Genomic DNA, 27977 nt, shown 5'->3' with positions numbered 1-27977 from the left:
AGCTGCAGTTGCACCCTTCAAAATCAGCCATATGTTCAGGGATCACATCAATGTGGTACGTTGTCATTTTATTCTGAAAATGCTCTACTTGATGAACAGGGGGGAAAAAAAGAAAAGACATGGGGGAATCTCCATTGATTGCCAGGTCTTTTTGCTGCCATTTGTGTTAGAAAACCTAGAAATAAAAAGGCGTCCTCCAAAACCGATGCTGAGCCATATCACAGGTAAATAAAAGCACTTTGAGTTGATAGGCTGTATTGAGCTGCTTCGACCGGGCTGAAATTGGCTTGTCGGGTTTAGAGAGTCAAGAGAAACTCGTTCCAAACCATGTGCTTATCAATTACAGTGTGTGTACAATAATTGTACGGTATTGATCTCTTTAATTCATCCACTCTGCTGGCATCCCTAAAGTGTCTCCCAAGACTGTCTCTCTTTCTCCGTCTCTTTCCTTCTGTCTTGAGTCCAGCGCTCTGTCACTCTTTGGTGTCAGACTTTTATAACCAGCTGCCTCTTTGGTCCATGCTGTGACAGTTCAGTGCCATTTCACAGGATAAGTTGTCTCTACTCATGAGCCATCCCGCATCAAAACTGTTCAAATGACCAAGAAATACATGGAAAAGAGTGTGAAGGAGTTTAGGGGTACATGGTTCACAGTTAGAAATCAAGATACAGGAATGTACCTGAGAAGGCAAATTGTTTTTTTGCCATTCCATGGACCCTTGAACAGTGTTACATTTTGGAGTTTTGTTTTGTGTTTTTTTTTACCTTAAATAAATGTTTTTACATTCTAGAAACAAAAAACAAGCTCTAAGGCACAAAAAATTTACCTTTTCTTGGAATCCACCACAGCCGGTAAACCCTAATGTACTTTTAAAGACAAATGTTTGCATCCTGAGGTACATTTGTATACTCTAGAATGCAATAATGTCCCTTTAAAAGCATAAATAAAACTATATTGTGTTATAGATTGAAAATGTATTGTTTGAACATTGTCCTGTTCACATTTTAACAATATATTTTCCTTACAATTCATTTTTCACAATACTACAATAGAGACACTCATTACATTATGACAGAAATTCACAATATAGTTGTTTCTTGAAATAACATTATTGAATGCAACATATAAATTCATGTTACAATTGTAATAACATCAAAATCATTTTGTGATAATGTGAAAAATATTTTGTAAGAATATAAAAATGGGATGGTATCATGCAAAACAGCAACAAACCTTTTTTAGATTATAACATGATAAAGTTCTATTTTACTTTTGCTGCAATGGCAGAAATGCACATTTGTAAAACTATAATAGATCCTTAACTATAATCAAATGATTTAATTGTCTATACTTTAGCAGACGTTGATTGAAAATAAAAAAAATCAACACAGAAATGAAGATTAAACCTAATAATAGTGTAAGAACATTACATTTACTCTGGACTTGAGCTTCTTTTAGAAAAAGAGGCCTATTTTGTTTTGTTTTGTTTTTTACCACCAGGTCAGATAAAACATTTTTTTTTTCTTTTGCACATCCTCACCCAGCCTCACCCAGCGTACACATCTTTCAGTGTGCCACCCTGCACACTGAAAGATGATGCCATAAACAATACCCAGAGCATAGAAATGTGACACTGAGGTCTAAGATCCTGTGATGACTTGAGAGAAAGGACATCTTTGAAAACCTTGTCTTGGCATTGTGTACAGGGAAAACAACGCTATAAAAAAGGCTGCCACTATAAAAAGCAAAGGGGCGATGGTTTTACCAAATATTAGAGAATATTTATTTGCAGCTTCGTATAAATCTGTGGTTTACTGGTGTAGATCTGACTGCAAATCACTTTAAAATGACACAGAACAGGAGACATGGGGCTATAAAACTCAGGTCTAAATATTTGATAGGGGATCTGGGACAAGCTTTGGATTCAACAGCAGCCTTTACATTGGATGTATAAAATGTTACTGTAAAAAACAATAAATAATAAAAAAAAGAACACTGAGACTGTTTGTATATATGTTAAAGTTTAGGCTTGGGACATTGACAGGAAGGATTTTTTCCAGAAGAACCAAATGAAACATTTTATAAAGTGACTGTATTGATCATAAATACAATTATAAAAAGAAATGGTCTCAGTTTGTTTCTGCATTTAACTAAGTTTTAGTTGGAAGCAGGTTGGAGTCAGAAGGGAAAAAATGCACACAAAAAACAACCAAGCCACATTATTTGTTTGACCATAATAAATGGACATAAACATGTTGAATTTAGGCTTGTTACATTTTGTTGGTTATTGTTAAATTTAACACTTATAAAAATACCTTGTTAAATAAAAATGAAAAGGTAGCCATTTTCTACACAGTCATTGATTTCTTTCAGATTTAACAATTTGGACTGTTTCTAAGTGACATATATAGGTTGGGATTACAGGTGAAGCGTTAGATTTGTTCCGTTCATAGCTTCTGTGTTAATTTTGGAAATTTTCTGTCCACTTCAGCACTTCTTTTCTGTGGGGTTCCTCAGGGCTTGATTCTCGGAAATTCCTGTTTTTATTGTACCTTTGAGGTCTTTTCTGAGAAAACAAGGTATCTCCTCTCATTGCAAGATTGGGTGGATTTGAACTTTTCAAGCTTTAGTGAAGAGAAAACTGAGGTTATTGTGTTCAGCCCTAGATTTATCTGAGACACCCCTACTGCCAACCTTTGAGCCCTATCTTAAACAGTCTATCCCCAAATCTGGGAGTAATTTTAGACTTGGACTTTAAGTTTAATAAATATTTTAACTCTGTTCTCCAGAAAAGTTTTTTTCAGTTAAAATAGATGGCCAGTTTTGACCAGACCTAAAGAGTTTAATCAATGCTTTTATCACAACCTGACTTGACAACTGCAGCTCACTTCATGTTGGGGTCAGTCAGGCCTCCCATTCACACCTCCATCTTGTTCAAAATGCTGCTGTTGTTTCTTAACTGGAACACAGATTTAAGCACATTTCACCTGTCCTATCCTCACTCTGATGGCTCCCCGTGCACCACAGAATTGATTTTAAAGTTCTCATGTTGACTTATGAATGTCTGAATGGTCTTGCCCCCTCGTATCTCTGATCCTTTGTGGTCTCTGAGATCATCCGATCAGCTGCTTTTGGTTGTCCCGAAAAATAGTCATGGCTCCCAATCTTTGGAACAATCTGCAGTCTAATATTAGACACTTCCTGCTTTTAAATCTGTTTTAAAAACACATTTGTTATCCCTGATATTTACCCAGGGGGTGAGTTCATATAGTCTTTTAATAATAAAAAGGTAACTGTTCACTTCTTTTTGTAACATTTTCTAAATTTATTTTTAACTAATTTTTACTGTTGTTCTTACCTTTGCCTTTGTCTTTTGTATAATTATTACTGCACAGCATTTTTGTTAGGACCTGTTGTTTTTAAATGGGTTTTATGAATAAATTGACTTGGCTATATAGATAGGATTTATATTCATTAGAACTGACTCAACTTCTTTATTACAGCTGATTCTCAGCTTAACTGGGTTGGTTTAGCTCATTTTAAATTACTTGCTGAATGAATCAATATCTGTTTTGCCACATTTAATAACATGTCTTGTTGTGTCTTGTTGTTTGTTACTTCTTCTAACAAAAAGTAAAAATACTGGTTTTTCCGGAAAAAAAAAATCCTGTATCTAGCTCATGATGATAGAAGGATGGAGCAAGAGATAAACAAACAGATCAGGACTTCATCTGCAGTAATAAGGGTGTTACTGTGGTGGAGAAGAAAATAAGTCAAAAGGTTACCATTTTCTGGTGTTCCAACCTTCACCTATGGTCATGGGATATTGATCATTGACCGAAAGAACAAAATGCCAAATACAAGTAGCTGAAATGAGCTTCCTCTGTACAGTGGCCGGGATCAGCTTTACAGATAGAATGAGAAGTGATCCTGGAGGATCTGCTGAGGTGGTTTAGACATCTAATTTGGGTGCCTCCTGGTCACTTTCACTTTAAGTTCTTCTTCAACAAGAACTCACTGGAGGGATTATATACTATCTCCTTTCTGGCTTTGGAACACCTTGGAATTCTCCAGGAGGAGCTGGAGAGTGTCACAGAGATAGGGGTGTCTGGGCTTCTGTTCTTGGCCTTCTGCCTTTATGACCCAACATTGGATAAGCAGTTGAAAATGGATGGATGGATGGATGGATGGATGGATGGATGGATGGATGGATGGATGGATGGATGGATGGATGGATGGATGGATGGATGGATGGATGGATGGATGGATGGATGGATGGATGGATTACTGTCATCAAAACTAGACAAAGTGTAAATATTCTATGCCAAGTACAACAGCTAGAAATGATTCCTAATCAGTAAATTAGTGACTAGAAAAATAAAGCCTGACCTAAATCCATTCCTGTTTTCACACACTCCCCCATACTTTTGTCAAAAACACAAACTGAAGCAAAAATTAATTCATAGGAGTGTGTCAGCTTTTGACTGGTTCTATACTTTTGCTTACTGTGACCCCCAAAAAATTTATTTTTATGTCATCATTCTCTAGGAAACGCTTTTCCTTTTAGTGAGATCTGTAGCTCGCAGAGGTGAAAGGCAGGACTAATTTACATACGTGGAGACCTCAGAATATTAAACTGAGGAAAGTGTTCAGGTAAGCAACTTTAAGCATAAAGGGATTGTTTTTGTATGTAATATTTATGAACAGAGATTGGTGCTTAGGGCTTTATTCAGCGCCTGAACAAAGATTTCGAACCTTCGAGATACCAGACAGCTGCTCAGACTGTTGGTTGTAAAGACCAGATTTAGGGACTCAAAACAGCTATGATTATATAAAAGTGTGGTAGCAAGGTATATATGAAGATTTGCATTTAGATTTTTTGTGTGTGAGTTTAGTTTGGAGAGAGCAAGCGTGCACAGTGTGTCTTTAACTTAAGCCTTGTCTATTTTACTCCATAACTTGGGTGTATTTTTGTGTTATGTAAGCTAGTTCATGTTGTCTGATCAAAGGCATAAGGTCAAATGGAATTCCCACTTTTTCTAAGCCTCGTGTGTCTCTGATCCCAGTTCACAATCCTAAAAAGCTGCCTAAGGCATCCAGAAAGATTTGATTTAAAAAAAAGAAAACAACATACCACAAAATGAAGGTGGATTGTATTTTAAGACAAACGGATTACTGAACCAGGACACCTCCGTTAGACTTTGATTTGAAATGATACCCCGCACAGCCCACCTGTCTTAGATTCGGCACAGATTTGTCTTTTTTCGAGTCTTTTGTCCTGCTGGGTAAAAATAATACATTAGCATTCAAGTAGCTCCCACAAATCTTCCTTTCACACCAAAGGAATGATCAAATGATCCACAAGAATAGTCTGAAAATCACCTACTCAGCATCCTACTTATCAGCCCCACCACCTGGTAGATGTCAGGAAGCGAGCGGAAAACAGGAAGACAGAAAGAGTTAGAGGAGCCCCCGTTGCCAGATAAAAAAAAAAAGAAAAAAGGATGGAATGGATGACACTGAATTGATTTTCAACACCATATTATGAAGACATATCTCCTCTTTTCCATTCACACCCCACATGCACTGACACACTGCTGTCTCTACACACTACCCTCCCGACGGTGTTATCTCTCTCACTCTTTATTGCGCTCACACAAAGCGTTCGGCACAGAGCCTTGCAGATGTTCTCTCTCCCACAGGCGGCCCAACCACATTCTCACATTTCAGCAAACTAGCCTTGTTATCATATTTGGTGTAACTGAATTAAGCGGCGGTTAAATTGCCTATATTTGTGCTATAAGATAAGCACAATCAAAACTAAACTGCATTTGACACGTCGTAATTGAATTTCAATTCCTTGATGATTTCAGTCTCTTTGTGTGGCAAATGTTTATTATCTGAGCAGATTTAATGCGCTGTGAAAGGTTTTGTCTCCGTGCAAGGATTTAAATCCTGCTTGATGTTTTAGACAGGAAAGACTGCCAGGAACATGCGTCAGAACTGGACAGACATGTTGCTGTTAGACCTTTGCGGTGGTTTAAAGTGCAGTTTTACCTTCAGGGACAACATGATAACAAAGGGAGTTTACAGGCCTATTCAACGTTGAGGAAGTGAGGATTAGAGACGGAGTCAATATGGAAGGTAGCGTCTCACTAGGCTGCCGCCGCTGGCAACTAGTTGGCAGACAGCATTCGCGAGGGAGTCTCCAAAATGTCTCAAAATGTTTGTGAGCATTCTCAATTTTCTTCAGCGTAGTAGAAACTGAATTTTGAACATGTTCAAAAAAATTGGCGACAGATGTTCTCTCAAAATAGTCACAGAGTTGTTGCGACTGACTTGAACCTGTTTCGAACCCCTGTTGATTCAGTGTTCATAAATTCTACAAGGCTAGCACTGTATTTTCACACCTGCAGGAGGGCTCTCTTATGACAGGAAACATCGCAGAGTACAGCTCCGAATGTACAGCTCTAAAGAACCATGCCGATGATAAATAATAATTATTTTTAAAACTGGGCAAAATCTGCCTATCTTCATTTTAAAAGTGTACTCAAGTGGATTCAATCATAAATGTGGGAGTGGATGCCATGGTGGGTACAATGGCCCGGTTCCAATACTCGCACATCCAGCCTCGTTCCACCCTCGTGTCCGTCAAATGCACGGTCACGCTGAAGGGTTTGAGTGCGTAGTGTGTCCCAATTCTCCTGAGTTGTCTTTCACCCCGCCCCCTTTGCGTATTACATCTGCAGTTTGGTTAAACCCACATCCAGGCGGACTTTGGCGAAGTATTTACCCACAGTTCATCACTGCATGTGATGTTTTGAATTAAAAGGCGGAAATATGGCGGCGGTGACAGAGCAAGCTGAGTCTGTCACGAAAAAAAGCAGTTTTCAAATGTTAAGTACTGAAATAATTCTTGTTTCACTCTACTGTACATGTGTGGATACTATCAAACTTTACTCCGTATTCAACAAGTCAGCATCGTCAAATCATTTTTAGCAGTACAACTGCCAAAACAGCGACCGGTCCTGCCATATTGGATGTCGCAGTTATGAAACGGAGGTGCAAGTCGATGACGTAACCCGTACTGTCCCGATTCTCCAATTCCTGCATGCTTGTAACCTGCGCACATAAACCCTTCTGTGCACTTTGACTGAGTACACACTTCATAGAGGGGCATAGGGTGGAGAGCGCGTATTGGTACCGGGCCATAGTGGGTGGAGATGGTCAAAGAAATAATGTGCGTGGCTGAGAATACAACTTTGCAACACATGGAAATGTGCTGTGATTATCAAAAATTGGCCGCTAAAAAACACAGCTACACAGTTCGCTGGTTGCTTGATTGCAAACTCTTCAAATTCAATGAGACTGCACTAAAACATTTACTACTCAAAAACTTCCAGTCACAACTATTTCCAATTACTTGCGGTGTTGCCCAGGGCTCAGTTCTCGGGTGCCTCCTTTTTATAATTTATCTACTTCCCCTTGGTCAGGGCTATTCAACTAAATATCTCTGGGGGCCACAGTTCCTACAAGTTACCAGCTCAGGGGCCAGACACAATTAGGTAAATTTGATTTATGATTCAAAATTTAGATTTATTTTAAATAAACTCATTGGCAGGGGCGCTGGGTTGTATAGCCCTGTCACAGATCATCTATATAACAAGATCCCATCTCTGACAAAAATATTTGTCATTTCAAAACTTTTAAATGGTTCTCTCACATTTTTTTCTGATTTAAAACCTAACTTTATTTGAAATTAACTCATCGGTGGGTTGGACTGTGCTCACCTTCTTGGCGGATGTGGCCTCTCAGTTGAACAGTCCTACCCTAGGTTCTATTTTCAGGAAACACAATATTGAAGTGCACTGCTACTCTGACGAGACCCAATTGTGCCTGTCTGCTAAACCCACTTTAGTACTTTCCCCCTCTTTCTTATCTGACTGTGTATTGGAGATTAGGAACTGGTTTGTTCGCCATTTCCTCAAACTCAGCAGTAATATCATTGATTTTTTTTTTTAATGTACCTTCAAGTCCACCCTTTCTAAATCTCCCTTTCTCAGTCACCACTGACAATTCCACAATCCACCCCTCCTTTCATGTTAAGAGTCTGGGTGTCATCTTTGATAGCATGCTTAAAAAAGCAAAACAAAACAAAACAAAACAAAAAAACATATTAATGCTGTTGCTCATTCAGATTATTGTCATTTCACTGTCTCTGTAAGCTGCGTTCAGCCAACAGCGGCTCTCATCCACGCCCTCGTTACTTCACATATTGATTACTGTAATTCTCACCCCTCTTGTCTGCCGCACAAATATATCCTCGAACTTCAACTGCTCCGACATTCTGCCGCGAACATTATCACCAGAACGCCGAAGGCTTGAGTGTTTTGAAAGGTGCACATAATTAGAATGCATTATGATTTTAGAATCCGCAGAAAATCAAAGCTTCGCTTCATCAACACCCCGATGTCGGGCCCATTTTGCTGTTGCAGCATTCTTAATATGCTTGTAAAGAATGAACTGTAGTTTATCGGTACAGCTGACTCAGCCTGGATGGGTAATGTCCGCTAATGAGGTTGGCAGGAAAGGTTTTGCTTAAGTTTTTTTTTTCTTCTTTTTACTATTATTTAATTTACAGCATTTTGATTTAGGATGGAAAAAGAGGATATTGATTGTACTCTTTATTATGTCTACATTAGGGAGTGATGATGAGTGGGAGTCGACAGCCAAAGTGACCATTTTCCTCTGCGCTTCGGTTTAAAACCCTTAAGTTATACAAGTTACTTTGCTCTTTTGATTCCATTACAGAGGCACTTTTCACTCTGTGGCATTGACTAATGGGTAGCCTTTGCATCTGTAAAGTGTCGGCCGCTGTATGATGTGCTTCAGCAGGCCTAGAAATGAGAAAGGTAAATAGGTCATAAAAGACCCTGTAAAATCAGAGGTGGTAAGCCCCGGCTACACTGCTGTAGTCTGGATCTGAGAGCATTTGAATGCTGACTCTGAGGCGCAAATTGGTCCTGTGTGGATTAGTTATTTGATACCAATGGAAAGCTGCTATCCCTTTGATTCATCTCTGCACCAGCACACCTGCTGAAGGCGGTGAATTCTCCGGCCGCATTGCTCTGCTGAGTCAAGCACAATCCAGCTGCAGAGAGAGGGCAAAGATTCCCCACAATGTTTGCCCATACCGGAAACTGTAGGCATTGGGGAACTGTCGCAGTTGTGCTACAGCTGATTTGACCTCCCAAACCCTTTCAAACAAGGGGAGACGGACGTTATCTGTGTTTCATTTGTGCAACAATGACCCCCTAAAATTTTGATCTGGTGTATATGAGGCTCTCTCAGGGGCTCATGTCAGTAACTGACCACTTCCTGCTTCCACTCAATCGACCATCGATGGGCCTCGCCTGTATTATTCTGTCACTTTCAATTTGAGGAAAAACACTGGCTGTACACATTTCATTTTAATACCTAAAGGAGATGTGTCGATGCAGGACAAATGAAGGTGTCTGAACTTAGAGGGTTTGTGAAAGGAGTGAGAAATAAATTCAGTTTGTAGAGGGTTAATATTGCAAAGAGCCTTAAATATTTAGAGAAGAAGCAGAAGAGTAAGAAACTTCCACAACTTTACTTACAGACCATGACAGGAATGTTTCTTTTCAGCAGTGAATTTTATTTTACTCTCCTACTGTATAAAATATGAGCTTATACCAAAACTGTTAATAAAGAGGGATGACTCATCTTGATCTATTTCCGTTGCGCAAAAGTGAAGTCAAAATGTCCCGTTTGTGGCGCGCTGCTATATATCTCTGGAACTAGAGTGCACATAGTGACCTGCAAAGACCACAGGATGGAAATCCCTGCCCACGCCTGGCCAACTCAGTTGCAGTCCCCAGAAGCTAACGCTATGAGCAACCGTTGAGTCAGAGACAGCTGCCAATCAAAGGTGTCAGTCATGACCTCACATCTGCTCATTATGCCCTGAGTTGGTGGGAACAAATATCAGTTAAAATTAAATCTGGAAGCTAAGAACCACCTACTAATGTAAACACGATGTTTGGCAAAAAAATTAAATAAAATCAGGTGTACCTTTAGTGTGAAGGGGCATGAAGGGGCAGATCTTAAAAGTTAGACTGGATCCAGCCAACTAAGGGGGCTCTCGTTTGGTTTTGGCTTCAACTTCCAGGTTCTATTTGGGTGTCTCGTTATAGTCTGTGTTTTATACACACATTGCAACGACAACAGCATCCTCTCAGCATTAAAACCAAGATTTTTTTTTCTTTTTTTTTCTCCAAGTCAAGTGCATTTTTGACACGTTATTTGCTGGTTTGCTAATAAAATTTAGCCTTTAACAGAGAATAATAATAATAAAGATGCCTCTGATTCACTTACATGTTTTAAATGCACATAATTCCTAGTTTAAAACAAAAAGGTATTGAACATTTCTAGAAATTTGTATTTTCAGATAAATTGGGTTTAAACTTTGCATAACTTGTCACTAGTGTCAACAGGTACCACATGCGCTTCTATAACTTCTACAGCTGTCCTTAACACAGCATGTAGAGAGTAAAGAAGTGCATATATTAATATATTTAATTGCCCTTTGGGATTAATAAAGTATTTTTGAATTTGAATTAAATTGAATTGAATTGAATATGTGTGGACTTAGAAATAGTATTTAGTCAGGTAATGACAGAAAGTCCAGTTGATACACAACGCAACAGCTTTTATAGGGTTCGTCTTAACTCCGACTTGAGAGTATGAACCTCATAAATGTGTTCTGTGTTGTAACTTCCAGGGTGGCTGGTAAATGTAAGCTAAATGAAACACTGGGTCCTGCAATTATAAGAAAATAATACACATGGACATTGGGCTTACCGAGCAGCAGGGTTCACAATGTTTGAACGGGAGGTCAAACATCATTCACCCTCATCCTGAGCACCAGTACACACCAAGGCTATGTCTAGAGGCCCCTCTTCTACTTCCTGTCCACTTCTGACTCTCGTTCACCCTCCCAACAATATGTTGGTACGGTGACGACACCACCATCATTGGACTGATTGTAGTAGTATGTCATCTGAGGTTGAAGTTCTGCACCTGACAGAGCAGTGCTTTCACAATAATCTGGACTCAAACAGCACAGAACCAAGTCACTCAGTGTTATAGACTTTAGGAAATGACAGCACACCAAGCACTCTGCTGTCTGCATACACAAAGAGGAAGTGGAGAGCATTATGTTCCTCGGTGTTCGAATCTCACACCTTATCATCTGCTCCACACATATCTGCCATCTCAGATGGAGAAAGACACAACGGAGACTTTATTTTCTCCGAAATCTAAAGCTTTCTCGTCTCGCGCGTCGCCTGCCGACCAACTTGAGAGCCTTCTGACCTGCTGTTGTAGAGCGAGGTTCACCAGCTGCACAGGTGAAAATAGGGAGGACCTGCAGCGAGTGGTGAGGGCAGCAGAGCGTGTCATTGGTACAAAGACACTCAGTAACACCTACTCTGGTCGTCTCAAAAAAGGAAAGCCAGTTGTATTTTAAAAGACCCAACCTACCATTTATTCTTCCGCCTGCCATCTGGTAAAAGATTCAGACTAATCTAAACAAAAATCAACAGACTACAAAACAGTTTCTTCCCACAGGCTGTTGCAACAACCAGAGCTCCTCTTCCCTCCCTTCCCTCTACCTGCTCCTGAAGAAGCAATTCCTTTGTTGCTGTTATGCATCCATTATTGTAACATTATATGATATTTCTAAGACATTTTAAAGGCCTGGTCTACCATAGAACTTCGACAGCACACTACATATAACTGGACACACAGAAACAGGCTTTTAAAATCCTGCTAATCAGAACCTTCTTTCAGTAATATCTGCACGCTTAAACTCTGGTCACTAAGCAGCAGATTACTATCAAAGGTTTCATTTTGCCATAAAAGTGTAAACTTGTTCATCGGGTTATCAGGAACTCAAGGAGATCGTTTCAGGATCTTGAATGTAGCAACGGGAGCTTACAAAAAAACAAATCAGCAAATTGTCGTTCATTTCAAAGTTGTGATCTATTTAAATGTTTAGTTTGATTTTATAATACAGTTTTTATTAAACCATAAAATGTAAAAGTGTCGAGAAGACATACTCGGTCTTAGTCTGACACACTGTATATTTTATTTGTAATCTGGTGCTTAAACGGGTGCTCCTTAAAATGTTCAACCTATCATGGCAGCACTGTTGACTGAGGGTTTCACCTAACAGTGTTTTGTGGGGCTGCTGCGCCCTCTGGTGGTGGGACGTAAGTTTTATATTTTCACATTTCCGGTAGACATATTGCTTACTGGAGCAGTTTCTGGAAAGCTAGCAGTGGAAAAAGGATTTGAAATTTACAAACATCTTTACGACTTGATACACTTAAACAACACAAAACATAATGGGTAAGTTGTTTAGTGTGTCGTTTTGTTGTGTTTATCCGATTTAATGTTCTTATTTTCCGTCTAAAATAATGATTATGCAACAATTCCGTGACTTTTGTTTAGCTACTCGGCTAACTCGTTAGCTGGGTAGCTAGTTAATGCTTCGCCAATACGCAGTTGGGCAGGCTTGCTTATTCGCTGTTTATCAAACTGTCACTTAGTTTTATGGGTTTAGGATACTTCTCATTCGTAATGAGAAATCGGACAAGGCGTAACCAGATAGTTACAACCACAGAAAACAACCATAGCTATTTGTAAGCTAACTTGAAAAGACTTGGCTAGTTGCTAACTACGTTAGCATCGAGGTTTTACCCGAGCTTTGCCGTTTTATTTGCCTCATGTACAGTTTTATCCCAAAGTTGTCATCAGTCTCGAGACGATATTGGCGTCCTAGCGTAACTTGATCATTTCAATAGTCAGTCGGACCTACTCTTGTAGTTATGCACAGTAAAAATGTATGGAGTGACAGCGTTGTCAAGTTGCTCAAGTGCATGAACGCTACCCGTGTTTATCTGTAATTTAAATTACATGTAGCTGTTTGGACCGATACTGTGTGGTGATTTGGCCACGTTAAGGCGTCAGGCGTCACTTAGCTACTTAGTAGGATTCGAACTAGTGATGTAATTTCATATTTATCAGCTACAAGTTTGTGCTAGCGCCTATTTAGCTTAGCTTAGCTTAGCATAACTTAGCCGTTAGCTGTATCAGTTAGCCTGACTCGTCAGACCCACACAGTTACACAACACTCGGGATACCGTTACAATAAAGTCCTTCCCACCCCCCAGTAGGTTTTCAGTCAGTTGGAAACCAGCAGTTACACAAAAACATAAACTGCTGCGTGTTTGATAAATTGCTAACATTATGGTAGCGTTGTTTATCGTGAGGTCATGAGTCAGAGTGAAGTCATGCTGGGGTTGCAGAAGGGGTCCTGTGTTTTCCAGAGCATTCCCTCACATTTTTATGCATTATTTTGTTGTTTTATTGTAAGATTCTTCACAGCAGCTTTACTCGTAAACTAGTTGAGACTGTCGTTTTTATAGTCTGTTAAATATAACAACTTAGTGAGCACCAGGTTAAAGGATTTCTCTTAAAGGAACTCGGACTCAAACCTTTTATTTACATTGTTGGTTTCACTACAGGATGCCTGTTTCTCCCACACTTAGTCCATTAGATTTAAATAATTAGTTTTTTGTTTAAGATTAGGTTTTTAGTCTGTCACGCAAGCCTTCCCATCTGCTGTTTAAAACAGTCATTTTTTGAAAGCATGTTACGGAAGATCATCAACTGTTGAAAAACAAGTCGCAGCTGTTTTGTTAAATCTTTGAAAATGACATTAAGCGCGTTATTGTGATGTGTCACGCTCAGATCGTCTGTTGTGAGTGACTCTCGGCTACAGTCGCATCAGATTTTAGCTCATTATCTGTACAACTGGCTGAGTTATAGCCATGTTCGTGTTTTCTGAGGACTGTTTGCAGGTGCAACCAGCTCGAATTAAGTTGTCTCCAGAAGTTCCATCAGTCAGTTGTCGGAGCACATCCAGTGATCATCTCCTGCAAGTTTAATTAGTAATGTGACCAGTGTTTCATGAGACATTTTGGTAACAGAAAGACACGGGCAAAGCATTTTGCTTTTCGGCAATAACTGTGTATAAACTTGGCTGGTGTAGTTAACAAGCTCTTCCTCACGGCTCCCGTCTTTCTGCTTTGCACGCCCTGTTATCGGTACTTCCTGTCAGAGGGGTCTTCTCTGAAATGCAAGCGTGGACATGTACTCCTAACCGTGCTATTTTTGTTCCACCTTGTGCCCAAACACCCGACATGCAGCGCAGTTGAAACGCAGCATCTGATCGTACCGTTATAGAGAAAGGAGAGCAGCTAGCTACAACCTGCGTTTGTTCAGCCCTGCAGCTGTGCCTCCTGTTACACACTTCTCTCATAAGCAGGCCTGCTAAACACGACCTCCAGTTTCTGATGTCTGTTCTAATATTTAACCTAAGAACTCCCCCCCCTGTTGTTACACTGAAAAGCATTTGGCACCATTCTGTGTCGGTGGCAGGGTTTTCTGTTGTCCCTCATCATTCTTTTGCTCCCCTGGGTGATTCGGAGACGTTCCCGGTGCCTCGTGCAGGTGGACGACCACACAAAACCAGCAGCTTGTTCCGGGCACCAGATTATGCTAACGCTGCAGTTTGAGTACATTGATAAAATATATTTGTTCGCAGTGCCGGTTGACTGGTAGATGACTAGCTTAGTGTGTATTTTTAGCCTGTGTTGTCTAGTTTTTGTGAGCTTATTTTATAAATAGTCAACGGGAATGCTGTTTCTTCATCACCACCTAATATTAGAAAGGTGAGGAGAAATTAATGCAAACCTAATCCGTCACATTTTCTCGTACACGCGGTGTCCTCATTCAGCTTACGTCAAATGAGGCAGCTTTATTTGTTTAATTTTTCTCCCTTCTTGCGTCTCGACGATGACGTACGTCTGCGTCTTTTGTCCTCTTCAGAGCCATCAGCCAGTCCGGCCAAGGACAACTACAGGATGAACCGCTACAAGAACAAAGCACTGAATCCAGAGGAGATGAGGCGCAGGAGAGAAGAGGAAGGGATCCAACTCAGGAAACAGAAGCGAGAACAGCAGGTATTGCGCCTAAGCTGTCCATTACAGCTGTGAATCTTGGCTAACCTCATATTTCCATTCAGATATGATTCTTCCCAGTGTCTGAGTGGCACCGATCAGTCATCAAACCCTGGGTGGTAATAGTTACTCTAAAGGAAGTGGTGTAGAGTGGTGTATAGGCAGATATACAGAGTGTATCTAATTCTTTTTTTAGTCATTAGTGTGTATAAATACTTGTGGATCTACTTACTGATGTGCAGCATCTCCTGTAATGAGCTCCAGGTTCGGTACAGGTGACCCGGTCCTTTCCTCTCTCATTGAGCAGCAGGTTTCTTTTTAAACATGTGTGACGTGTAGAAACAACCCTGACACTATGTACATGTCACGGTTTATTCCACGGACTGCCTACTGTTTGCAGGACAGGCTGTTAAAAAGAACAGGATAAAGCTGAAAACTAAACCCACTTTTTCTTCGTGCTACACCGTTGTTTTTCCTTCAATCCCACAGACCTCCTTAGGAGCTCTAGTTCTGCTTCAAACAGCAGGTGAAGTTGTTGAAGTTTCTGATGAGAACTTCTATCGAGGCTCTGTGGTCTGACTGTTTATTTTCAGAGATAGTTTACTATAATTTTATGGTGACTGAAAACTCTTGATTATGTCCTACTCCTGTATTAATGACAGCTGGTAATATCCACAATGAGACGCATCTAGGAATCAGGAAGTTTCCACAGTTTGATTGTCCATCCTATTCATCCTATGTTTGTAGTGTGTGTGTGCAATGGGAGTATTTTCTCTTACATGCCGCCGTGTGGTCTCCCACAGCTCTTCAAAAGAAGAAATGTGGACGTTCTCAACGAAGAGGAAGTCATGTTTGAGAGCCCGCTGGTGGACTCGTACCTAAGTTCTCCAGTAACGGTGAGTGTCCGTTTTCACGACGACTTTTGAGAAGCACAGAGAGAAAGGAAGAAAAGATCCATTAAATGTTTTGTTTTATTGGTGGTGGTTTCTATTCATTTTTCTAGCCTTTGATTTTAAAATAAACAAGGTTTTTGTTTAGTGGATCAGTGGTTAAAATTCTGACAGTTTCTCTTGCAGGAAGGAGTTATTACCAGAGACATGGTGGAGATGCTGTTTTCAGAAGATCCAGAGCTTCAGCTCGCAACAACACAAAAGTTCAGAAAACTACTTTCCAAAGGTAAACACCGGAGTGACTCGACATCAGCGAGCCTCCAGACTGACTTCTCCGCTGGTAGTACTGGAAGGTTCTGCTGTTTTCTCATGAAACCCAGGGGTGCTGACTAAACTAATTATACTGCTGGAATAATGTATAAATCATTTTGTTATAAACAGAAGTGTTCAAACGTCTTTTTTTTTTTTTAAAGGAAAATATTACAGTGTGGCATCCTTCATTGTGTTGCTTTTATATTTACAAGTAATTTCTGGATTGAATTCCATAATTATATTGTAGTTTAAAAAGAAATAACAGGTTTATACACTGTAGGCTGAAACATTTATTCTGAATTGATTGTTTTGTTTTGAAACATCAACCAACAGTTTAAATAGATGATAGCCTGCACAACCTTTGACCCAAGCCAACATTGTTACAACAAAGACGGGGGTCATGTTTTATAAAATGTATGTTGATTTTATATGGAGTATATTTCAAAGTTACATTGATGCCCCAGAATGTAGATGCAAAAAGCACCTGAATGGTTGCTTTTTAGAGCCCTGGTTACAGGGACGGCAATCGTTGTGGTTTCAAAGACCAAATTAAATGCCTGCGTTTAGTTTAACTTTTTTTTTGTTTTGTTTTTACAGAGCCCAACCCTCCAATTGATGAGGTTATAAATACGCCTGGAGTAGTGGAGAGGTTTGTTGAGTTTCTGAAGAAGAGCATCAACTGCACACTACAGGTCTGTTAATAAAATATAATTTCAATATGAACCAAGTTTGAATAATGCCTGCTGGGCTCCTGAGGCTTCTGCTCATTTTCGCTGCATGAGTTAAGGTTGCGTGCTTAAAATGTCTTTAAATCCTAAAAAAATCGTTCCTGTTTTCCTGTCTTTGTGCCGCTGCAGTTTGAAGCTGCCTGGGCTCTGACCAACATCGCGTCAGGAACATCCTTGCAGACGAAGACGGTTATTGAGGCTGGAGCTGTACCCATCTTCATAGAACTACTGAACTCGGACTTTGAGGACGTTCAAGAACAAGTAACAGACTTTTCTCCTTTCATTGTTCTAACAAGTTGTTTGTTTTCATTAGCCTTTAACTCAAAATGCTACATATTATGTTAAAATTGTGAAATGTGCTTCAGGCTGTGTGGGCGTTGGGGAATATTGCCGGGGACAGTGCGGTATGCAGGGATTATGTCCTGAACTGTAACATCCTCCCCCCACTATTAATGTAAGTTAATTTGGTTTTCATCATTTTTGATGACTTTTAATGACCTAAAACAAGTTTGAGCCTGCAATGTCTTCTTTCAACGGTTTTACCTTTTTTCCTGTTTCAGGCTTTTGACAAAATCCACTAGATTGACCATGACTAGGAATGCAGTGTGGGCTCTGTCTAATCTCTGTAGAGGGAAAAATCCTCCACCGGCTTTTGAAAAGGTAATTTTTAACACTGACGGGCAGCGAGTTTTGAATATTCAGAGAGTCAAAAAATAATTAACGACTATGGATGAACATTTTAAGCAAATCGGTTTTTCAGAATTTAACAGTAATTATTCAAAAACAAATTTTTGACTTTTTTTTTATAATCCTTCATTTTCACTGGTCTAGTGGATTGGTGTGTGTGGATGTGGGGGGGTGCACATATTCTGACAGTAAAGCTGAGCTCACTCATGACCATAGTTTCCACCTTATAGTCCTTTCAACCTAAACTGCGATGCCAGAAACAGACACTCAGTTGTTTTTTTGGGGGGTTTTTTTCAGTGTAGTTTTTTCTGGAGATGGGTGGGCGATAGGCGTCCAAAAAAAGCAAACGGTTTGTTTAAATACAACTTGGCGTGCCATTAAAAAAATAAGGATATATTTTTTTACGGTTGTTACGGTTGCATTAATTCTTCAAATTCAGCAATTTTAACTAGACTTTGATTATTTTAAAAATGACTGACCATCCCTAATAATGACCACTAAATTCAAACAACATTTTTGCTTGAAATGCCCATTCCTGTTACACAGAGTAATGGGAAAAACAAAGTCTACTCTCTATCAATTCTAGGTTTTTCCATATCAGGACATAATAAAAATGATCTGATCTTTGTCAGGTTCTAAAATCATTGAAACAAAAGCACACAACAAATTCGACCACGCAATCATTTATTTAACAAAATAAAGCCAAAATTGAAATCTGTATGTTAAAAATAAATTCAATGATTGGGATCATTGTCCTGTTCCACGACCCAGTTTTGTCCAAGCTTTAGCTTTCAAACAGATGTCATCACATTTGACTCTATAATATTTTGGTCTGCAGAGAAATTCAGTCGGCTCTATGACTGCAAGATGCCCAGCTGCTGTCATTTAATAATGAGCCCAAATCATTCCCCCTCCACCGCCGTGCTGACACTTGGTATGAGGTGTTTGTGCTGATCTGCTGACTTTGGAAAGAGGGTGGACTTTTTTTTTACTTGTAACTGTTTTTAAGCAATAACACACAAAAATGGTTAAAACCCACCAGGGATTTAGGATGAGCAAATTTTTTGTTGCTCTGCCTAAATGTCTCTAAAATAATAATAAGAATAAAAAGCTTCTTGCTGTTGTTAGTGACTTTAGAGAAATGCGGTGCGTCCCCCCTCAGCTGCTGTCTGCCTGAACATTTTTGTCCTGATGTGCCGGGGCCTCATGGGTAATGCTGGATTCTTGTTATTTCGTTTCATAAATTATGTATTCTGTTGGTGCTGTCTAGGTGTCACCTTGTCTGCCAGTGCTGTCCAGGCTCTTATTTAGCAGTGACCCAGACTTGTTGGCAGATGCCTGCTGGGCGCTGTCCTACCTTTCAGATGGCCCCAATGACAAGATCCAGGCCGTGATTGACTCTGGTGTCTGCAGGCGGCTTGTGGAGCTCCTCATGTAAGTTTGAGCTGATCTGGTCGTTGTCAGTCGTATGAAGTTTGACGTGTAAAAAAAAAAAAAAAAAAAAAAAAACGCCAAACCAAAACAAAACCTCTCCTTTTTTTTTTTTAAACTCTGCAGGCACTCTGAGTATAAGGTGGCCTCTCCTGCCCTGAGAGCTGTGGGGAACATTGTCACCGGAGACGACATCCAAACACAGGCGAGTTTGTTTTCTGGTTCTCCTTGTGCCTGTCGGACAAACTCCAAACTTTTGGAACAACAGAGGGCATTTAGTTTCTGACAGATACAGAAGTTGGAGTTCGTTGTGGAGAAACTTTTGACTTTCCTTATGTGATGTATAAAATTTATGTTGAAGGACTCCCTGTTAGATGAGCTCCTTTCACGAAACGCTTCAAGACGAGCCTGAGCGGCCTTTTAGTTGTCTTTGTGTGCTTTATGGAAGGATCACAGCGATCTAGGTGGCTGAAGTTAACCTGTAGCTGTTATGCGTCTGAGCTGCCAGTTGAGGTAGTGACATAACGATGCACATAAAGGTAAGCCAGCACTGCGGCTTGACGGTGTGATTAATGATGGCAGACAGTCTGTGTGACCAGGTACAGGGATTAAAGTTCTCTGTCGCCACAACAGATTTTTGTCATTTGGAACATGGCCGGGACGGAAATAAGGTGTTCCCGTTAAAACCATCCAGTCTTACGGTACAGGGATTAAACCGGCGCTGCTTTCAGCAATTAAATCCAACCAGAGCCAAAGTTTTATCCAATCAGAGCGGAGCGGGGCGGGGCTGGATTCAAGCAGCGTTGCCAATTTATAGACTTTGTCGCTATATTCAGCAAGTTTTCGGACCCCTCTAAAGACGATTTTTCAAGAACGCAACTGAGGTGAAAGCGGGTACGGTTCTTTCCAACGAGCAGCGGGTGCTGCAGTGGATCCTCCTCAGGCGACTCAGTCCTCCCTCGCCGAAATAACTTTGAGTGGATGAAAGTTGGAACTATGATATTTAAATGAAAAATAGGAGAGTTTGCATAGATGTGTAATGTGTCTTTGTTGGAACAATGGTTAGCATATCTGCCTCTGGGTAATATGATTAGGTTTAATAAAAAAAAATTCAGTCAGATGATTATTTATTTATTTATTGCTTACAATATTTAATATTCAACACATTTTATGCATACCCCTTAAACAGCTTTCATGGGTCTGTGGTGCCAGCTGTATTTGTGGAAGCTCCCATCACCACAGGACGTGGCTCAGGTGGTGGTTTAAGAGAGACCAGAGGCAGCTGAAAGAGGGGCTCGCGTCTGAGGCCATGTCGCACATCTGTGTTGTGTGTTTGTTGTTGTTAAAACGTGCTGAAGTCAACAGCTGTGTAGATCTGAGGGGAAGATTACCTGAAACTCCACGTTTTGCCTGCCAGACTACAGCACTGCTTTTTAACAATTTATTTTTTTACAGTGTTCTTCTAGAAATATTTAATGTTTAAAATCAGGCAGCCAGCTCGTCGCAGCTGAGATACTGCTGGAGGTGTAGGAGTCTAACAGCTTCAGATTTCTTTTATAAAAGTACGTTAGTAACATGAGGCTCAATTTCATCTTAAAGCATTTTTTAAAATTTGTACGTAAAGCCTCTGTCTGCTGTTCCATGTTACAGCTGGTTATTTTCCTAACTCTGTCCACTTTAGACAGAATGATTCAGGGCGCTGCATCTGCTTGTTGGGCCCATTGTGAAGTCTGAATGTGTCCGAGGAGAATGCCTTTTTCACCAGAAATGCGTCAGTTGTTTGAACCAAACTGTTGTGGGTCTTACATTATTGTGGCGAGCCTAATTGGTTTTATTGTGGAAGGTTTTTGCTTTTTCCTGTTTGATCTTATTGTTTTGTTTTCGTCCCGTTATTTCCTGTCTTCTTCAATCTCACCCTAATGTAATGTGGGCTTGTTGTGTGACAGTAATAACTGTCCTCGTGGAAAACGATAACCACCAAGTGGATCAAAGTGTCCGATCACAGTTTGGTCTCAAGGATGTCTTGCAGTCAAATGGTTTCAGCCCTGCTGATGTAACTGGACAGGCCGTGTTTTGATTCACCCCGCTGCTTCGCCCCGTTTAGGTGGTGTTAAACTGCTCGGCTCTTCCCTGCCTGCTGCACCTTCTCAGCAGCGCTAAAGAGTCCATTCGCAAAGAAGCCTGCTGGACCATCTCAAACATCACTGCAGGAAACCGAGCGCAAATACAGGTAGGAGATAACACATTGCTGACGAGGTGACTGCCTGCAAAAGACAATCAAGTTTACAGCCTTTTATATTGGTTGTTTGAGAGGGTTTCTATAACAAGTGGTGTTTGTTACATCCATGGTAAACCTCTCCTTTTTATTTTACTCAATAAATGTGACAAAGTCCTTTTGACTGAACTGTTTAAGATTTGGTTTATGTCCTGAAAAAGTTGATTTTTTGTTTTGTTTTGATTGCACTAGATTATTATTATTATTATTATTATTATTATTATTATTATTATTATTATTATCAATAGTGCTGCCTGTAATTGCTTTTGCTGGTATGATCTTTAAACCAGAAGCATTTTTCTCCAGTAATACACTTTTTGAAAGCACAGCCAGCTCTAACACAAAGGTGATCGGTGAACCCATGTAATGCGTATTGACTGTTAACTTTTAGTATTTTTTCCTCACTTTTTATTGAATTATTCTATTAAATGACGCTCCATTCACACTCTGTTTTTCCTGTTTTGTCATGTTGAAGATGTGTCCTAATGAAGACATTGCTGAAAGTGTCCTATTGTGAAGTTTACTTGGCTTGGGATCCTGTAATTATACTGAAACTGCTTTGTGAAGCCTTTATTTATACACATGTCCCTCTCCACAGACTGTGATTGATGCCAACATCTTTCCAGTGCTGATTGAAATTCTGCAGAAAGCCGAATTCAGGACTAGAAAAGAAGCAGCCTGGGCCATCACCAACGCTACGTCCGGAGGAACACCAGAGCAGATAAGGTTAGAACATTTTCCGCTTCATGGTTAGACAATAAACAACATAGATGCTCGAAGTATCTGAGTGTTTGGTTCGTGAGAACACTACTTAAATTATGGAAAAGGTTACATAATGCGAAGAAACTATTAAACTGCACTTAAACAGAAAACGGCACGAGGAGAAGAGAAACAGGATTTAGTGTCGATGTGATAAACGTGACCAGTTTGTGTGTTTGTGTTCAGGTATCTGGTGAACCTGGGCTGCATTAAGCCCCTGTGTGACCTGCTGACAGTAATGGACTCGAAGATCGTCCAGGTTGCGCTCAACGGGCTAGAAAACATCCTTCGGCTGGGTGAGCAGGAGGCCAAGCAGGAGAACAACGGCTCCGGCGTCAATCCTTACTGCAGCCTCATCGAAGAAGCATACGGTACCTCACACACAAACACGCCTATTAAACTCTATATGAAGTCACTTTGATTTAAATCGGACCAAGAGATGCACGGGTTCTGATTCTTGTACAGCTCTGACCTGATAGTCAAGCTGGAGGTCGGTTTATTTAGGCTGCAGATTATTTCCTGTCAAACTATGCTGTCATGTGAGGCAAAGTTGGTATGAAAACCCCAGTCGAATGAAAACAGAAGACCTCAAATGTATTTTTAACTTATTCTAGTTGCTCACACATAAACTTCAATAAGTGAGATGGTGATTAAAACCAGAACTGAAGGTTCCCTGTTGTGTGAGTGTTGACTCTGACCTTTTACCACATATAGCTTAAAGCTTTATTGCTCCTACACCTCACCATAAAGGTGTACTGTACCTTTTTCTGCTTTTAACAAGCATTTTGCTTCTCTTACCTTTTTAATTAGTGTGTTTTGGCTTTTAGCATTCAGCTTCCTGAATCATTCAGCTTCACTTGTAAGGGATAAAGTTTGTTCAAGACACCGGAGTCTACTAATGTCCAACTCTGATCCAACGAACGGCTGGAATATAATCGCAAAACATCTGTCTGTTTAGGTCTGGACAAGATCGAGTTCCTCCAGAGCCACGACAACCAGGAGATCTACCAGAAGGCCTTTGACTTAATTGAGCGCTACTTCGGGGTGGAGGACGAAGACAGCAGCCTCGCCCCTCAGGTGGACCAGGCCAATCAGCAGTTCCTCTTTCCTCAGCAGGAGGCTCCCATGGAGGGCTTCCAGCTATAAATAAACTAAAAATCCCACCACGCACCCCGTCTGCGCTCCCTCCCTCCATGTTGTGGAAGGTCCTTTGCTGCCTGAATCACGCCACTGTGTCCTCTCCCCCCCCCCGATCGCCACAAGCACACACAGACGCGCCCTTTGGAGGAAAACTTTGCCCTCTTCAGCCTAAAAAGTCCCTCTTTTTGTCATTTTTTTTTCCAACCAGTTGACTGACTGCTCACGGAGCAGACATTAAATTTTGTTTCTTTTCCCCTCCCTGACTAATAGAAGCATTTCAGCGTCTCTTAAACGTACCAGAGGAAGTGAGCGTCAAACAACCTAAAGTGAGTCTATCCTTTTCAGTTTACAGACTTCTTCCTGCCTTTTGGTAGTTCTTACATCCCGTCACTGGCAGGAACTGTGATTTCTTGGTCAAATATTTTCACCTACACATCTTTTTCCGAGGGGATTCTGGGTTCCCCTGGCGTCCCATTGCAGGAGTCCACGAATGGGGGATGCATGTCGTGAAGGCTAGCCCCATTCTTCATGTCGGTCAGGTTTTTGTGCAGTAAAACCCCATTTGATTTAATTATTTACTCCTTAATCCTTATTTATCTGCTCTTGGGTTTTCTTTTTCTTTTTTTTCCTGTGATGAAAAGTGGTTTTCTGCAGGTTTAGGGCTCCCCTGGCAAAGAGGTGACTTCTAAGTTAGGAAAGTTTTTTTTTTTTTCTTGTGTGTGTGTGTTTTGTTTTTGGGGTGGAGATGTGTGAAACTAATCTGAAGGACTCTAAATGGGATGTTGGTAATGTCTTTTTTTTTTTTTATTAAGACATTTTTTCAGTGATTTAAAACAAAAAAAACAAAAAAACTTTTGATTGTGGGATAGTTTTAGATATCCGACCTTCATAGTTTGCTGTGGTATAAATTAACAACGCATTTGATTTCTGAAGTGATATCTTAAGCGAGGCATTTCTGGGGGAGCGGAGCCAAGCTGCAGCGGCAAAACCGAACTTTATTTTTATATTCGCCTGCATTTGACGGAACGCAGACTTTTTCGAAGGGAGGCGGGAACGCCTTTTCGGAGCAATCGAAGTTTCCTAACGAGCAACGTTTCTAATGTTTGGATCTCTCTGCAAAATGAGATTCTGCTGGGTAGCTAGGCCCTGTGCGCCCACCCTAGTTGGATCTGAAAGGTTTTTTTTTTGTTTGTTTGTTTGTTTGTTTGTTTTTTGCGTGGTGGTGTTCCGCCCCCCTCCCTACAATCACCCCTGACCAATCACAACCAGTCGGCACAGAGACACACGAACAAAACACCGACGTGTTTCTCGCGAGTGGCATTTAAGGTTGACAGCAGCCGGCCCACAAATGCAGTGACTTTTAGTGACGTGATTAGTGATAGTGTAGTGACCACGGTGGTGTTTTCTGTAGTGGTAGAGTTGATCAATAGCCTAGGGCGTTAAATATCACTATGTCTTTGAGGAACAGAAACGACAACTGTTAATGAATTTGCATGGGACAGTTGTGAAATGAAATATATGGGTGGTGTTTATGTAAATAGCCTTTTTTTTTTCTCTCTCTGCCCATTTAAGGAAAACCTGCTGCTTCAGTGTTTCCTCATGGGTGTGAAAACAGAGCTGAAGGAGGCTGAGAGAAGGGGGCAAACCTTACTGCAACAAAAGAATTGAAGCATCAACATAGAGTATATCTGGATTCTGACGTATTTGCATTAATATATAAATCTATATCTTTACGCACACTTGCAGACACCAGAAGACACTGTGCACACACCTCCCACAGATGAGTGGCGAGAAGCAAATATCAGTTTCCATAAAGAAATAAGAGAAATGTATTCCTATGATCTTATTTCTAATTGTATGTTTTCTTAAAACGTTGCTATTGGTTCTTTTCTTGACGTAATGAAACGAGTTGCTCGAAGTCTAAAGCCAACTATGGGAACTTTTATTTGTTTCAAGCCACAGGACTTAACGATGGTTGAACCCTGACCAGGGGTCTGCTTTGCCCCCGTGAGCGAGGCCAGTTTCGGGGTCGGCGCGGAGGCTTCGTGGACGAAGCAGAACCCACGGTCGTGTGATTGACTGACGGGCGCTTTGTGAGGAAGAGGTCGATTGACTCTTATCAAGACTGTGTTCTAATCAGGGGCGGGCGGGAGACCCTGTTCTGTGGATTACCACACGCTTGGGACATTCTTTGGTTTTTAAACCTTAAAGAAATCGACACGGGTGTCTCCTGTTCTCGTCGTGCATTATTTACAGAGGACTTCAACTTGTCAGAGGAGACATCCGCCATATCGAAGTGGGTTTCTGTGTAAAAGGTAACGCTCAAGGCTTTGTGAAACACCTCAGTTTGGAGAGAGTTTACGGTTACCGAGGTAACGGCAAGTCTGAGCGGGATGCTGCCGTCTTAAAACTTCAATCTGATCATAGCCGTTTACATAAATGCCATTTAAGCCCTTACTATTAACTTTACAGAATTATTTCAGCTAAAATATTCAGACACTCCTCCCAGGCTCGGACGCCTCGGGGGTGCTACAGATAGCTGCTGTTGTTGTTTACTATTGTATATAACCACCGCATTCTGGGGAAATGAGCATGTATTGAGAAATTGATGGTAGCGTTTATGAAACGGCGTTCATACGAACCGCTATAAACCTTTTTGACATTAGGGCAGTTTAAAGATGGAGACGCTCCGCTTGGCTTCTTTCAGATTAGCCGTTAGCTCATCAGTCCTGTTGGTCGCTTCGTCTTCTTCTTCTACAACGTTTCGACACAGAAACCCATCCGTTAAGGCCAGACTGTTCCTCTGAGTAGGTAAACAGGATCTCGTACGAGGCTGCTTGTTGTAATTTTAAGGCGTTATCCGACGAAAGGCGCGTTTATCTCTCCGCGTCCCGGGTCGGACGGTATCCACAGAACACGTGTGCTCCCAGCTGACACGACGGGTCAAATCATGAATTCTAAAAGTTACCAACAATTTACCTCGACCTAACAGAGAGCAGCATTTAGAGCTGAAGTCTTCGATTTCCTGGCCAGTCCTCTGCTTGGCCTACAAATAATGCCAGAATTGATTGATCTATATATATATATATATATATATATATATATATATATATATATATAAACACATTGCATCAACGAGGAAAACTATTTATATTTCTTAAAAGAAAATGCACTCCTGCTCACTAAAGTGCCAATCCGACCAACAAAGACTGGAAGATCTTGTGTTTCTGTCTTTGACTTATAGAATATCTCTTTATATCTTTATTTTACTTGAATGTGCACACGTTTTTGTGCGAAACATTGCTGCTCTATTTTTTCTTATCTTTAAAAGTTACATTATTTGCCATTGTTTCCTGGGAAAGTGGCATTCTTTAAGGGGGGCACCTGGACGACAGTGTCTAATTGTCACGGTTGGGGTGGGTGAGGGGGGGGGAAGAGAAAACAAAAACTGCTACCTTTGTGAATGTGACAGTCCCTGCCTTGACTCTCTTCTTTCTGGTGTTTCACTGTGCGTGGCGAAGCTGCAGCTGATTGGAATCACACGGCTGTAGCCACATGAGTTACATTCAGCGTTTCCTCGCAGTCGATCCCTCGTCGTGCTAAACGAGAGTCCGCGCTCTGAGAAGGAGCGGCGCACAAGCGGGTTTTCTGGTGATTTTTGCGGAGACATTCTGAAGTGTTGGCGTCTTACCTGGAGATGGCGGGACAAACGGGCTAACGGCTAGTCTGAAACTCGGCCCGGACCAAAGTGGATCTGTGTCATTTTAAAACCATTCCAGACCTTTCGTTTTAAAGTTACTCTGGTTTGGTTTTTGTGGTTATTGGCAAGCGCAAATAGCGGAAGCAGAAGCGAGTTTTAGCGCTTCGAGTGCAGCCTGAGGTCAAATCGGGCGGGAGTTTTGTAACGTTTCAGCTCAAATGACTGCGCAACCTGGACTGTGGGACTGTGGGGTCAAATTCAGAAGGTCAGAGTTGTTTTTAAAATGGCAGCGATCTTTAGAAGTGGCCCAAAGACCAAAATCAGCAAGCTAAAGGTGGCTTCCACAGGCGATTTCTGCTGTTTTTAAACAACTCTGAGCTTCAAAATGTTATAGTGATCCATGCAAATACTGTTGTTTAAAACCTTTATACCAACACAGTTATTCCTGGAGAAACTCCAGGTTGCGGGGGAAGTGCTACACCTAGCTGCTGCTGCTGCTGCTGCTGCTGCTGCTGTTATTGACATTGTAAATAACCACAGTCATGTGATATTAACCCCAATGAAAAGATCTTTGAAATAACATGAACCGCCGCCGAGCTCCGTGGTTCAGACCGGCCGTTAGCTCGCCGAGCTCCGAGCTGTGAGACGGCATTTCTTCATAACACCTCCCACGGAACCTCGCTTCAAAATGGTCTGAACATCCCTTTAATCCTGGCACATCGTGTAAATACGAAAACATTAGCGACTATCGCAGGCGCTTACCTTACCGACGGTTCGTTTACCAAAGGCGTTTCAGCAGATTATCTCTCTGACTTTGTTTAAACAACAAGCTGCGTTTGTTTTAATTCATCCTTCTTTTTTTTTTTTTTTGGAACTACAGGTTTTTGTTTAGAGTTGAGTAATAATCGGCACAATCCAGCCCCCCCCCCCCCCCCCCCCCCCCC

General features: G+C 41.0%; 1 protein-coding gene across 1 annotated transcript; it reads left to right on the top strand.

Annotated features, from left to right (window-relative positions):
* The first annotated feature begins 12305 nt into the window (after positions 1 to 12305).
* Positions 12306 to 26988, top strand: kpna6 (karyopherin alpha 6 (importin alpha 7)). Its single transcript, XM_017421035.3, has 14 exons — positions 12306 to 12436; positions 14981 to 15114; positions 15915 to 16007; positions 16188 to 16287; positions 16911 to 17005; positions 17171 to 17302; positions 17407 to 17495; positions 17602 to 17701; positions 18999 to 19162; positions 19286 to 19364; positions 21264 to 21389; positions 22033 to 22160; positions 22380 to 22564; positions 23152 to 26988. Exons 1-14 carry the CDS (start codon positions 12433 to 12435, stop codon positions 23337 to 23339), a joined length of 1617 nt encoding a protein of 538 aa, XP_017276524.1. The 5' UTR covers positions 12306 to 12432; the 3' UTR covers positions 23340 to 26988.
* The last annotated feature ends 989 nt before the right edge of the window (positions 26989 to 27977 follow it).

The sequence above is a fragment of the Kryptolebias marmoratus genome, linkage group LG5 (genome assembly GCF_001649575.2).
Source record: "Kryptolebias marmoratus isolate JLee-2015 linkage group LG5, ASM164957v2, whole genome shotgun sequence".
Classification (NCBI taxonomy): Eukaryota; Metazoa; Chordata; class Actinopteri; order Cyprinodontiformes; family Rivulidae; genus Kryptolebias; species Kryptolebias marmoratus.
Note: the sequence above shows the minus strand (reverse complement) of the source record. Positions and strands in the feature narration are given on the sequence as shown.

What these genes read in the sequence shown, in the direction of transcription:
- kpna6 (XM_017421035.3), top strand. An exon ending in AACAGAAGCGAGAACAGCAG is followed by an intron (nt 15,115 to 15,914) that starts GTATTGCGCCTA and finishes GGTCTCCCACAG; the next exon opens with CTCTTCAAAAGAAGAAATGT. An exon ending in ACCTAAGTTCTCCAGTAACG is followed by an intron (nt 16,008 to 16,187) that starts GTGAGTGTCCGT and finishes TTTCTCTTGCAG; the next exon opens with GAAGGAGTTATTACCAGAGA.